Here is a 12655-nt window from a genome sequence, read left to right on the forward strand (position 1 = left end):
CGGGTTTCCCCCATGTCTCCAACTAACTCTCTCCTTTAATCCAGCATCTCTCATTTTCCAGCAAAGAGATTAGAGAGATTGCATTCCGTAATCTGACACATTTGGTTGGCCTCACCTTTGCCACTATAGCCTACATCTGCAAACATACACACAAAGGCAGTCAGACCACACTCGTTCTATATGAATTAGGCTGTTGCTGCTGAAGGTTGCCATTTTAGATGAGCTGATAAGATTAGTTGCATCTGATAAAATGCTTTCGTAAGATAATGTTGCCTTATGTACACTAAAAGCACCAAGGGTCAACTCGATGGAGAAAAATTCAAAGCAGGATATTAAACTCACCCTGAGAGAAGATGTACACAATAAGGGTAAACTGGAAAGGATGGAGAGCAGCTGATGAGTGAGTCCACACACTGAAGACAACAATCAAAGATCATGTGAGCATCAGCTGACACAAACATTCTCAGCCGGTACAAGTGGAAGAACAGGCTTAGGCCACCAGCTGACACGTGGAGAATGGATACTTCCCTCTGAAGAGAACACCCACCCACGCACGCACACACACAAAGGCCACAGCCGGTAACAGGTGAATTTACTTTACATTATTGACACAAAAATGTCAACCATAAAAAAAGCTGTTCATCTGTATAAAGGTTTTGCAGAAAAAATTAATTTTTTTACATTTTTTATCCAAACACTGATTTGTTAGGACATGGAGAAAATAGGTTTAATAATGTTTATCTGCGGCTCCTCTCGTTCAGCCAGCATATACTGACAAACAGACCAGTCATTACAGGAAACATTCTGTGCCTCTGCACTCTTCTGTGATGGACGCTTCCCTCTCATTATGAGCTCAATCAGCCCAACAAAGCATCTCCTTTCATTTATACTCTGCTCTGTTAACCCCGAAGAATTCCTACCTTGCCTGCCAAGTCATTGCCAACTTGCGTCACCCCCAAGTGGAAGGAAAACGGGCTCGACAGGCGCGTTCAAACCTCTCCGGATTCAGCTGCACTGACACATTTCGTGAGCACCAACTGTCAAAGAGCGGCCGCTGTCGGGCTATTTATAATTTGAGCCTCGATAGCCTACATCCACTTACATTCACTTCTCCTTTTCACATCAGCGAGTCAAACAGGATGCGAAAGCTGCTGCATCCGCCGTGCGGTACGCGGCGGTCCCACTCTGCCCTTCTCCTGCTGCAGCTTAAATCGGCAACACTCACATTCCCACCTTCTAAACTTCTGAACGTGTGGCTATTTTGTGGCATCAAACAAAAATTAAAAGCGCTTGCGCATCCTGCAGTGTTACTCTCCGTCTCACTGCAGCAGCGAAGATTGCAGGCTACTGAAAAGGCCTTTTGGCAGGAAAATACTCGATCCTTTTGCGCAAACACAGCATCCATCCATCAACTATCCAGGAACATCTTACCTGCTCTTGCATCTCGGTGCAGTTTGCAGGTCCGGCCGTCGCATCATGCCGAGCGACAGCCTCTGCAGCCATGGCAGCAGGGGAGGACCGTGCAACCGGCTGGATGTGCAGAAAGACAGCGAGAATGGGGGGGAGAGAGAGAAGGGGGGGGGGGGGGGGGGGGGGGGGGGGACTTTTTATTCTGGAGTCCAAGTGTTTGCTCTATTGTGCTCTAAGAAACGACTTAGGCTACTTAGAAAATCCTGAGTTTTACTGTACTGTCTAATCTGGTATGCATTATACTCATTCTAGACGCCACAGAGTACGTGTATAAGCACTTCGAACTGCATAAAAAAAACAATGCTGAGACTGAGCTTGGCCTGCACAGATTTCGTACGTTTACAATGACACCTGTTCTGCAGTGTAACCAACCTGCTTGGAGGAGCAGCCTTTGCATGAAAACGTTGATGTGTGTGCCACCTGGTGTCTTGTTTGGTTATTTGTATCTATTCATTAAGATAAACTGTCCCATAGTCAGATATGTTTGACTTTTCCAACTCTGTGAATAAGAACAACTTATGAGGACATTATTTTGAAAAAAAAAAAAAAAATTCATGGTTCAGGGTGCGGTTCCAACAGCAACCACAAAACAAGATTCATCAGTGATTCATGAGGAGCTGATCCCTGATGAGGAACATCTAATTAAGTAATGTAATCACTTTTTGTTAATCATTCATCTTCGTTGGTTTTAGCAATTCTGCTTGAATTGATACAAAATTGTGCAATGAAAAAACACATGCATGTTTTGGTGGATGACAGAGATGGCTGTTGTCTCTATAGATTTAAAGAGGCTTTTTTGAAATTGTCATTTTAACCATATACGGCGTGTACAGCACACAGTGTACAGCCAACAACATAAACTACACACAGTTTTAAACGTTAAAAGTTAAACTACAACAGGAAACATAAAGTGCACGTGTGCAAATAGTTCAAATTTCTGAATATAAATCAATGAATGAAGCTTGTTTCTGCTTTACCCTCCCAGATGTTTCTACAGATATGCTGCCCACAAACGGCACATAGGAGTCTTAAAACGAGGATACATCCTAAAATGAGAGCTGGTTTGTAATGCTTCCAAAAGGCCACAGAGAGGCAGAATGGATCCGTTTACACAAAAAGGGGGGAGATAAAACAGGCTGGATGAAGCTCGTGGGGGAGGTTTGCATGCATAGGAATGAGCCCATAGAGACAGAAAGACATTGAAGGGGGGTGGTGTTTGTGCACAAGTCAATGCAATAGGTGGGAGAGAACGTGAATTTCGACTTCATTCAGAGAAAAGCAGTTAATGTTCCTGGCTCCCAACTGGCCAGACACTGTTTTATATTTAGCTGGAAATTAAATCACACACCTACATGTTGTTTAATCATTCAGAAGTATTGAGTGTGGACATTTTAGTCAGTAAGGCCAGAGCCAATGTGAATAAACGACACAGTTTCTGCAGGAGCCTGGCGCCTATACAACAAATTAGCAGTTATTCAATTAAACCCATTTCTTGGATTGTTGTTCTTAACTAGAAATGCAACTCAAATAGTCCAAAGAACGCGTTGCCTAATTGGGTGAAGGGCTGAAGAAAATCTGTCTGATTAGCCTTCTCCAACAGACGGGGATTAAGCTTGTAGTCTGTAATTATTATAAAGCATACGTCAGCACATATCCACCCATTTCAGACAGACTGAGAAGTGGGGATGTCCTCCTAGGTGCCTGCGCTGTGTGTCAGGCTCAGTCAGACGTGGAGACCCTGGAAGAGGAGCAGAAACAGGAATAAGTCCTCCTGAGTCAGTGCCACGACGCTGACACACCGCACTCCCCGGTAGGACCGCCTCTGCTCTCATAAGAAGCATCCTATGCTATTCTGCTCAAGATGGCGGTGCAGGCAACGGAAAAGGACGGAATAGTGAGTATTTTGGAGCTGCAGAGGGAAACAGGGCGGGTGGGTCGGATGTGTTGCTATTTATTATCTTCGCAAACTGGTCTGTGGGTTGATTGTTGCGCACAGTTATGTCGATTATCCGGTGAATGGGGAGCACCGTGCGCAGCGCATTCACGGCGCGCGGCGACTCCTCTTTCATCTGTAGCTGGGGAGGAAATTGGGGGGGGGGGACCAGATACATTTGTGCTGAAATGTGTCGGCGGTGTGCTTCCGCGCAGGCCGCCCAGCTGGTTGCCCCTAATGTGCGCATTTACATCGCAATGACCAATTTGCAGCGGATGAGGCCAATTAATGATAAAATGCCAGGTCTTCTGCGGTCTCTTCATCTTTGGAAGAAACACGCAAAGCCACGCTGTGTGTATTTACTAAATAACAGGCCTGCAATCGCATGTTGGGGGTTTAAACTCCGCTTTTATCCCGCGTTATAGTGATGAATGACAGTGTGCATCCTCTTGTCTTTTTGTCACTGGTGTTGAAGAATGTGGAAGATGATCATCTGAACGACTCGCTGGGGAACCCCGGCCTCATCTCACCTGACAAAGAGGATTTATCACGGCTCCTGGTATGAACAATGCCTTAAGGCTCTCCTGAGTAACAGTATTTGATGCGCATTCCTTGCTGTGCGTAATGAATTCAATGTGCTTTGAATAGACTGTGCCGTTCAGCGGGCGCATCAGGGGCGGCATGCGACCAGGAAAGAAGATCATAGTAATGGGCATTGTGGACCTGGAGCCAGAAAGGTAATATAACACTCAGCAATGCATGTCCACATCCCTTATCAGGCACAAAAGCTTTATCTCCTCACATTGAAAACAGCCCTATGCATGCTGACTGACTGACTTTTAAAGATTGGCTTTTTGTTCTTAGGCCTGTCAGACTTGTAGAGCCACTTCATGTCACACTGAGGAATGTGTGGGCGGCTGAAGAGAATGGTGGCCCTTTTTATATATAAGCAGAGGCATACAACAGGGTGAAGAACATTTGTTTGGGTGTGTTTTTACCCTACATGGAAACTTGTGTCAAATCTCCCCATGACCTCATCATGTTGAGTAGCCGCATCTGGCCCAGTATCCATGGCAAAGTTCATGTGAATGTCCAAGCTTATGGAGCTGCTCCAAGGCACCAAATTTCTTTTGTTGCATTTCCCCAAAGGTGGTTACTGTAATCACGTCTAAACACTTGCAGAATTGTGTGTGTGAGTGAACAGAACAGCTGCAGTGAAGGGGGCTTGTGGAGAGAACTCAAATCAGCAGCAGGGGATTATTTTATAATTAGCACATAATTGGTTTGCTCTTACACAGCAGCAGCATCTGAATTATGCATCTGATTTATCCTGGATTAGATATTTGACTCCTACAACAAGCAACCTGTCTGATTCTCTCATCCTCACGCCTCTTCCTCTTACCTCAGCTTTGATGTGAGTCTGAACTGTGGACGTGACTCGGAGAAGGAGGAACCTCCATATGATGTGGCCCTGAAACTCACCGCCCGCTTCACTGACCGCCAGTTCCTGCGCAGCGCCCGCGTTTCTGGGAAGTGGACGGAGGAGGAGGCGTCCACTGCCTACTTCCCCTTCATCCCAGACCAGCCTTTTAGGGTAAAGATTGCTTTTTGCATCCATAACCTACTGTTTTCCCATATCTGGTGGAGTTTTTACAACCTGGATTGGATGGAAACTTTTGAAAGCAGACTTAAAAGCAAGTGTAAAGCACTGCTGAAAAGAGTTGCCAGATCTCCAAAATAAATGTATATATTTTGGTAATCAAAATGTTGCATTCACGGAAGAGGAATGACCAAAATGAGGTTATTTCTATTTTTACTTACTTGTGATTTACTAGTGGAATGGTTGGTGCTCAATCAGAAGGTCCCGTTTTGAATCCACCAGCTGGCTGCAGCCTTTCTGCGTGTAGTTTCCTGGTAGAAATAAACATGCATTTTAAGGTAAGTGGTGACTATTAATGGCCCAAGTTCTCTCTGAGATAGACTAGAGACCTGGCCAGGATGTGCCCCACGTCTCACCCAATGTTAGTCTGGTTGAATGAAATGAGATGGTGGTGGATGATGGGAGACGGAGTGTGGGGGGATCAATCTCCCAGGTGTGCCTGTGGAAGAAGATTGAGGGATGGGTGAGTGGGGATGGGGTAGAAAGATGATTCATAAGAGAGAAGGGGAAGGATCGGGTTGAGGAAGCTGATAAACAGAACTACGTGGTTTGACCAGGTATTTGAAGACTTGATTTAAGTAGCTCTACTGATCATATGCTTGTGCAACTCTGCAGTGGCACTGGGGAGCTGGCCTTTGAATACAGAAGTTGGATGCATTTAAGAGTAAGATGTGCCCGGCTGCGAATGCTCTTGCAGCACAAAAACAGGAAACCTTTTTCCGGCCACTTATCTGTGGAAAATAAATGCAGGTCATTTCCAGCGCGGTGGTCTGGGGCACAATCTGTTGTTGTATATGCTAGATGAGGGGGGGTTTGAGCCCATGCATGATGAGCACTGTAGCCGTCATACGGCTTGAGGTTGTGTTAGAAGCCACATTCTGCTCTAATAATTCTGAATGTGGCCATGAATAGCACATGTGGTGCTCGACTAAACATATGAGGCGTTTCAGTAAAACGTGAACTAACCAGCATTTAAAAAGTTCTGTGCTAAACTGCTAAATAATCCATGGCACAATGACATGACACAGTAGCTCCAGTCTTTTCTTGCGTCTGGTTACACACCATCCATCCTCTGATTAAAAAGTGTCATTGTTTGTGGTTCTGCCCGATCATGACTCTGTCAAAAGCTGGAGATTAAGGCTGTTGTGCTGATTGTTTCCAGCAATCTCTCCATGAATTCAGAAGCATGAGGACCAGACACATGATGCGCAGCGGTTTCAGAGCTCCTTTCTGGTGACCCTTTCATTGAGGTGTTCTGCCGCAGGAAATGGCAGTTTTCTCTCTTTTATTTTTTATTTTTTTATTTTTATTTTTTTTTTATATCTCAGCTGTGTCCTTCACCGCGTTACATGTCAGTCTCGGAGTTTTCCTTTATTCACAAAAGGATTTTAATGGTGCATAGGCTTATTGAGGTTCACAGGGAGTTCACACACCAACTTGTATCTTGACAATAAGTGTTTGGGTGGTGTGGCACATGTCAGCACAATAAATCTTCTAACTAAAATAATTTAATTTAAAAACATTAAAGCTGGATTATTCACTGGTTTCATAAAGGGTTTACAGTATCATGAGACCTGCTGTGCTCTTTAGCTCTTCTTGGGACTTTGGCTGCTTTCAGCTCATTATTGATGGCTGCTCACTGAAAAAGAAAATCAGGTCGAAGGTGAAGATTGGTTGCCTTTTTGCTGCTGTTTAGATTGAGACCTTTTGTCATGTCTCACTGGATGTTGTGAAGCTGATGTCATTTAGCATAGAGCCAGTAAACAGATTAAATTTGAGTTTAAAGGGCCAGGACAGCTGTTTCCAGTCTTTACACTAACCTACGCCAGCTGGCTGTAGGCTGTAGCTTCATATATTTTCATAAATCTCGCCAAGAATGCAAATAAGTATTGTTCCCAAAATGGCAAAGTATTTCTTTAAGCACTTTACTTTGTGCTTTTTATTGCATTGTGATGCTCCAGTACAAATGTCATTGAAAATATTGCCTAATCTTACAACCTTCCCTTTCTTTACCCTGCTCTCTCTTTCCCTCCTCACAGATTGAGATCCACTGCGAACACCAGCGTTTCCGGATATTCGTGGATGGACACCAGCTCTTTGACTTTTATCACAAAGTGAAATCTTTGTCCTCCATCGACACAGTGCGGATACAAGGAGATCTACAGATCACCAAGCTCGGTTAACTTCCCCCCTCCAACTCTTCCAGCTCTGCAAGTCGCGTGTAAAACAAGGACTTCATCACAGATGACACACACACACACACACACACACACACACACACACACACACACACACACACACACACACATACAGAACACAACTACAAACCACGCACATGCGCCTGTTACGTCATCATCCACAACTTATCATGCAAAACAACTGGAAAAAGGCTTCAGCAGTGACAAGTTAAGAGTATTTTGTTCCTTACATTCCCTTCTTTGTGTATGTAGCCTGGATCTCATACAATGATGCTTTGTTGATGAATGTGTTTGCTCCAAGTATTTTTCCTTGTAGCCCTAGTTTTGTCAGATCATGGATCTTACAGATTATTAATAGTGCATTCATGTATTACCTTTGGGTGAAGGCAGTTGTGGACTATGGAAGGAAGGTAAGATGGCTCACATTATTAGATGCTCAAGAAAACTATCTGCCATTTAGCAGTGAATGTAAGGCAAAGAGTTTTCTTAGGTGAGGAAATCTACTAATTTGGTGACTGATATAATGTTGTCTGTTGAATTGAAGGATAACATTATGCAACTCGTATAAAAAAAGAGAATCTTGGATAAGCTGGAAAATGCATGTTCGATAAAGCTAAAAACCGATATCACACAAATCTTACTATGATCGGTATGTGCTTTAAAAACCTGCTGTGTTTAGATTCTCTGAGCCTTGTCCAAGTCCCAAAGGAATGGTCCTTTTTTTTTTTTTTTTAAATCAGATAAAATGGATTTAAAACAAAATATTGAGGGTTGGTAACTACTTTGTGATTTCACTCAGCCCAGCTCAAAGCTTACATGGAGTTGTATTTATCTGCTAAACCAAGCATCTCATCAGTATTGTGGAGTATTACACCCAGTTTTCTGTGTTGCTGTATCTCCATCTCCGTGGGTGCTGCCCTGCCTTCCCTTGGGTTTATTCCAGTTGTCATGGTGACGTGCTGCAGTCTCACCGACCTAAATACCCAAATATGAGGATTATATCATGAAAAGATGCAACGGGAAGCGTTCCATACTGTACACTGCCTGTGTTGGTAGTTTGCGCTCATGTTAGGAATCACTGTAGCTAATCTCCTGGAAGTAGACTTACAATTGTCTACTCTCTTGGGTGAGGAGAGTTGAGAAATTATTTTGCATATTGGACACCACTCTCTGTAGACCTTTTTTTTTTTATTTATTTTTTTTTTTTAATGAATCAAAATACACTAATACAAAAGACAACAAGCTGTGCTGTGCAGCTGTTGGCTGTTGTAGTGCAAACTAAAGTCGCATTGACTGTCAGTTTGTTTTGAAAGCATGATCAGATCCTGTTGGTATTTTGAATGTAAAGTATTTGTTTCAGTAGAAGCATAGAAGATATAGTGATGCACAAACTTATTAATGTTTTTGTCTCGGTGGTATGGCTGGTACTGTTCTCGGTTGTATGTTTATTCCTTCAATCATTCCATGTCAGTGTGTGGTCCAAACAGGGAGATGGATGTTAAAAAGCAGCTACGTTGTTGTTTTATGCAGCCAGCAGGTTTTCAAACAAACCCTGTTGTGTTTTTATCGCATCGTTTTTAATCTCAAGCAATGATTCCATTCTGCGCAGTACTCTTTCTTCATTGAAGCTGAAAGGAAATTATAATAAATACACAATAATAGGGAGGGAAGGGATTATCTTCAAAGCAACAGTAATAAACGTGTTCTGTCTTAAGATGCTCTGTTTACACTGAACACTCACTACGCTCTGTCAAGTTTGAAACTGAAGCTAGTCATAAACAGTTTTGTGTTGCAAAAAAAATTGGTGGTCTCATGTTCATATAGCTGCATTTTTATTTTGGTAATCAGTTCTCCACTTTATAACACAGTGCATAAAGGCTGACCTGTAAATGTTAATAAATAAAGATAAATTTATTCTGCTCCTAATCCCCTGCAGCTGTTTCCCAATTGGTCAGAGGGTCAGATCATCTGTGAACAGCTCATCACAGTGAATCAAAGCGTAATCATAGCTGCAAAGAATCACCATAACTTTGTCATTTTCACCCAAAACTCTTCCCATACCCTATTACTCCTCAGAATTTGGAGTAAGCCATGACGTGTCTTGCTGGCTTCACTGCAGGACCCTCTCTTAATTGCAGACTCCCAGTAATGAAGGTTCCTTCTGCCTTTTGGAAAAGAAAAAAACTTTAACGTGTCATCAGATTATTTAAAATACAGAAGGAATGCCTTCTATACACGCATGCACGGAGTACTAGTTCCTTTTTAATGTAGCAATAAGATGCTGGTCCATCACTGACTGTTAAAAAGCAGAGTTTGCTTACTCCTGGCTGTTTGGACGAGGTCTTCCTGAGTTCCTTGTTTTTGTCTTGGCAGGCACTGAGTAATTTTAGACAAACAGGAAATGAGTACAGTTTGGTATGATAGGTCAGTTGAGAGTTCAGTGTGTTTTTGTGTTCTTTCTATTTATAGTGACCATCCATTTGTAAGTGTACAGTTTCCTGTGATAACATGTTAATATTGCCCATGTGAAGAGTGGGACCATAATTTGCAGCACGTGTCATTGATGTAGAAACAAGCTGTGTGTTTAGGTGTGATGCTGTTTCATGTTTTTGGCTCCTAAGCTCTTATACATGGAGCTGAGCTGGCAGCAGTTGATGTCAACAGCTGCAGTGCTGTTGCGAGGAAATATGGGGGAGGGAGATGATCTAGTCAAGACTTCCTGAATTAAAGGGCTGGAATTGGAGTTTGAGTGCGTGTGTATGCGCATTAGCAAAACTCTTGTTGGGGCTGTTGTGGGTTTTCCAGCAGGGCACAGGGAGTTTTTTTTTTTTTTTTTTTTTTTTTTTTTTTTTTTCCCCCCGCAATGGGTCTTCTGCACATCTGGATGTTTTGCAGGTACATAAGAAGCTGGCGAGGTACTCGTGCTTGTTTATTTGCTACTGTTGCACTTTAAAAGTGTCGAAACAACTTGGTGTTGCAGTAAACATTTTTTTTTTTTAAAAAAAACAAAACAAAAAAAACCCTGCTGTATATCTGTTTCCTCCAAAAGGTCCAAGTTTCCAATCTCCTAATGATCCCACATCTCTTTACAATCTTGACAAATAATAGTTTTTGCAATCATGTTTTAATTATTCTACCACCCTTTGCAAACTCAACCGAAAATCTGAATGTGATTCTCTTTTTGATTGTAATCTGACATAAGGCCACGTGGAGATATTGTCAATAATCTCATTTAGATCCTCTCCTCACACCCAGCGAAGTACACATTTGCACTACATTCAATAAAAAACTAATAATTTAAAAAATCCAGAGCAACTCAAGTAACAGAAACAGCTTATTTAACCCAGGTCTTTATGAGGCCCTGCCTTTATACTTTAGATGTACATATATGAAGGTGGCCTCACCTACATGTTTAGCATGTAAGCTAATAACTGGCAATGTTGTAAACATGAGAGACTGAGATATTTGGCCAGTTTGTATTTACATGAAGTGTGTGTTTTTGTTTTTAACGATCTGTTTGATGCATTCAAAGGACAGATTCATTTTCATTGCATTTTATTTTCTTTGCACCTTGCAATGCCTTAGGACAGGATTTGAACACTTCTGACTAAACCTTTTTTTTTTTTTTTTTCATGACTTCTAGGAAGTAAAGTGGCAAAATGATCATGTTATAATTTTATTTATTCCAGTGTAACCAGCAGAAGGGGGTGGGGGTGTAAAACTTACTGAATTATTGCTGTTTACTGTATAAAGTAATCTTAAGTTTTCTTTCAATAATATTTAATGTTTTTTGATTATCTGCTCTAACATGTACAAATATTAGGGACTGTACTTTCATGCAAGACGAAAGGACATGTGTGAAATGAGTATTGGATCCAGTGATGTCCTCTCATTGATCTCTTTTTAACGACAAAACAAGGTTAACTGTCATTTTAATGAGTTTTCTTTTTTCCAGGCTGTAAGCGCATCACCAGGGTGTTGGCTGTTGTATCTTTGATCAACTGAAAGTCTTTCATGTTCGCTCTTTGATGGCTTTTTGTCCCGTCCCCCACCCCTTCCTTCAGATGAGCAAATGTAAGTGTGCCACAAACAAAGCAGGAGAGTCTGCACTTGGAACCTTTAGACTAAAAGCCAAAATACTCTAAGAAACACCCTGCTGCTGTTGTATTTCATTACAAACTGGATCAGTGTGTAGTTGAAGACTGTAAATTCTACTGTTGTGTTGGCCCTGGTTTGTTCTTTCTCCTCACGCTTTTGTAAAAACAGGTACTTTGCAAACCAATAAACTTCTCATCTTGGAACTTGACTGCTCTGGTTTCTTTTCAGTCATTCCATGTCAGTGTGTGGTTCAAACTAAGAGATGGTTGTCTTATTATACATACTCACTGAAAGAAAAAGTGGATGGTTGCTCCTAGTGTTTAATGCCTGACATTTAGGGGATTGAGAAAGATGAAATTAAATTCCTCTTTTTGCTGGTCTTCACAGATGTGAATAGATCAGTTTCTAAACAGCAACTTGACAACTGGTGGAAGAACCAATCAAAACCTCTAAGCTTAGTAAATATAGAAACGAACATGATGTGATTTAAAAAGTGACTAATCACTGAATAATTGATTTCGCACAACCTTGATAAAATACGAACCAGTCCTATAAGTTTTTTTTCTTGTTCTGTAAGCATTTTGCATATAAGTCTGATACTATAGCAAACTTGTAGCCACCTAAGAGTCTACGAAGTATACTCACTTCAAGCACTCACATGATTTTAGCTACGCATACAGCATTTTCAGGTTCCAACCAAAGTGTTTTTTTTTTTTTTTTTCTGATATTGTGGGAGGCGGTTTTAATAATGTCATGCAGCTTTTAAGTAGATGTCTAGTGGAATGAATTTCTCTCTGTCCATTTGGTGATTCCTGTCCCTCTGGCTGCTGCAGTCCCAAAGAATATTTACAATATTTTCAGAAGAAAATATTGTGCTATTATTGCTCTATATTCATTTAACAGCTGTAGGTACTAGTTACATTTTGCAGATACCAAATTTTATTTATTTAAGAACCTTGTTAAAATTTTGAAAATACACCTCACTATTGCAACTGCTTTTTGTTTGTTTGTTTTGTTTTGTTTTTGACTCTTTTTTTTTTTTTTTTTTTTTTTTTTAAGTTAGTACAACTTTTTTAACCATACTATTTACCTTAAAACTCTGGGCTAGACCAGGACATGTATGTTATCAACATTACATAGCTTACAATGCACTATTTTCTTATGGGAGTGGAAACTTTTTATTCTTAGTTAAATGTTTAAATTTGACTTTGAGTAAAAATTTTGAAGTAGTGCTTTGACCTGTATTGCAGTTAATCAATCACGGCAGCAGGAGGTGGTGGTGCAATTATATCTAGC

At 41.4% G+C, this 12655-nt stretch overlaps 2 protein-coding genes across 7 annotated transcripts in view; one reads left to right on the forward strand and one right to left on the reverse strand.

The window, feature by feature from the left end:
* The window catches only part of abch1 (ATP-binding cassette, sub-family H, member 1), a 29968-nt gene extending 28417 nt beyond the window's left edge, over positions 1-1551 (reverse strand). The window contains exons 1-2 of one of the 4 annotated variants that reach the window (XM_067513433.1): positions 921-1050; positions 343-413 (exon numbers count right to left, since the gene is read on the reverse strand). Coding sequence is in view for 1 of the 4 variants with exons in the window: in XM_067513414.1 (XP_067369515.1) it covers positions 1432-1503 (72 nt within the window). In the remaining 3 variants the exon portion in view is untranslated. Of the gene's footprint in view, positions 1-342; positions 414-920; positions 1078-1102; positions 1398-1431 lie in introns of those variants that run through there. The other 3 variants (XM_067513414.1, XM_067513441.1, XM_067513423.1) reach the window with 3 other exon arrangements.
* Positions 1552-2871: 1320 nt separating this feature from the next.
* Positions 2872-11567, forward strand: LOC137131741 (galectin-related protein-like). Of its 3 annotated transcripts, none has more exons than XM_067513466.1 (5): positions 2872-3364; positions 3870-3962; positions 4052-4140; positions 4811-4997; positions 7103-11567. In XM_067513466.1, the coding sequence occupies exons 1-5, from the start codon at positions 3332-3334 to the stop codon at positions 7244-7246; spliced, it is 546 nt and encodes a 181-aa protein (XP_067369567.1). In that variant the 5' UTR covers positions 2872-3331; the 3' UTR covers positions 7247-11567. The 3 variants fall into 3 exon arrangements, with proteins under 3 accessions (XP_067369567.1, XP_067369575.1, XP_067369555.1); XM_067513474.1 differs by having other exon boundaries at positions 2874-3364; positions 3879-3962; XM_067513454.1 differs by lacking the exon at positions 2872-3364 and adding an exon at positions 3469-3754 and having other exon boundaries at positions 3879-3962.
* The last annotated feature ends 1088 nt before the right edge of the window (positions 11568-12655 follow it).

The sequence above is a fragment of the Channa argus genome, chromosome 1, assembly GCF_033026475.1.
Source record: "Channa argus isolate prfri chromosome 1, Channa argus male v1.0, whole genome shotgun sequence".
NCBI classification, from domain to species: Eukaryota; Metazoa; Chordata; class Actinopteri; order Anabantiformes; family Channidae; genus Channa; species Channa argus.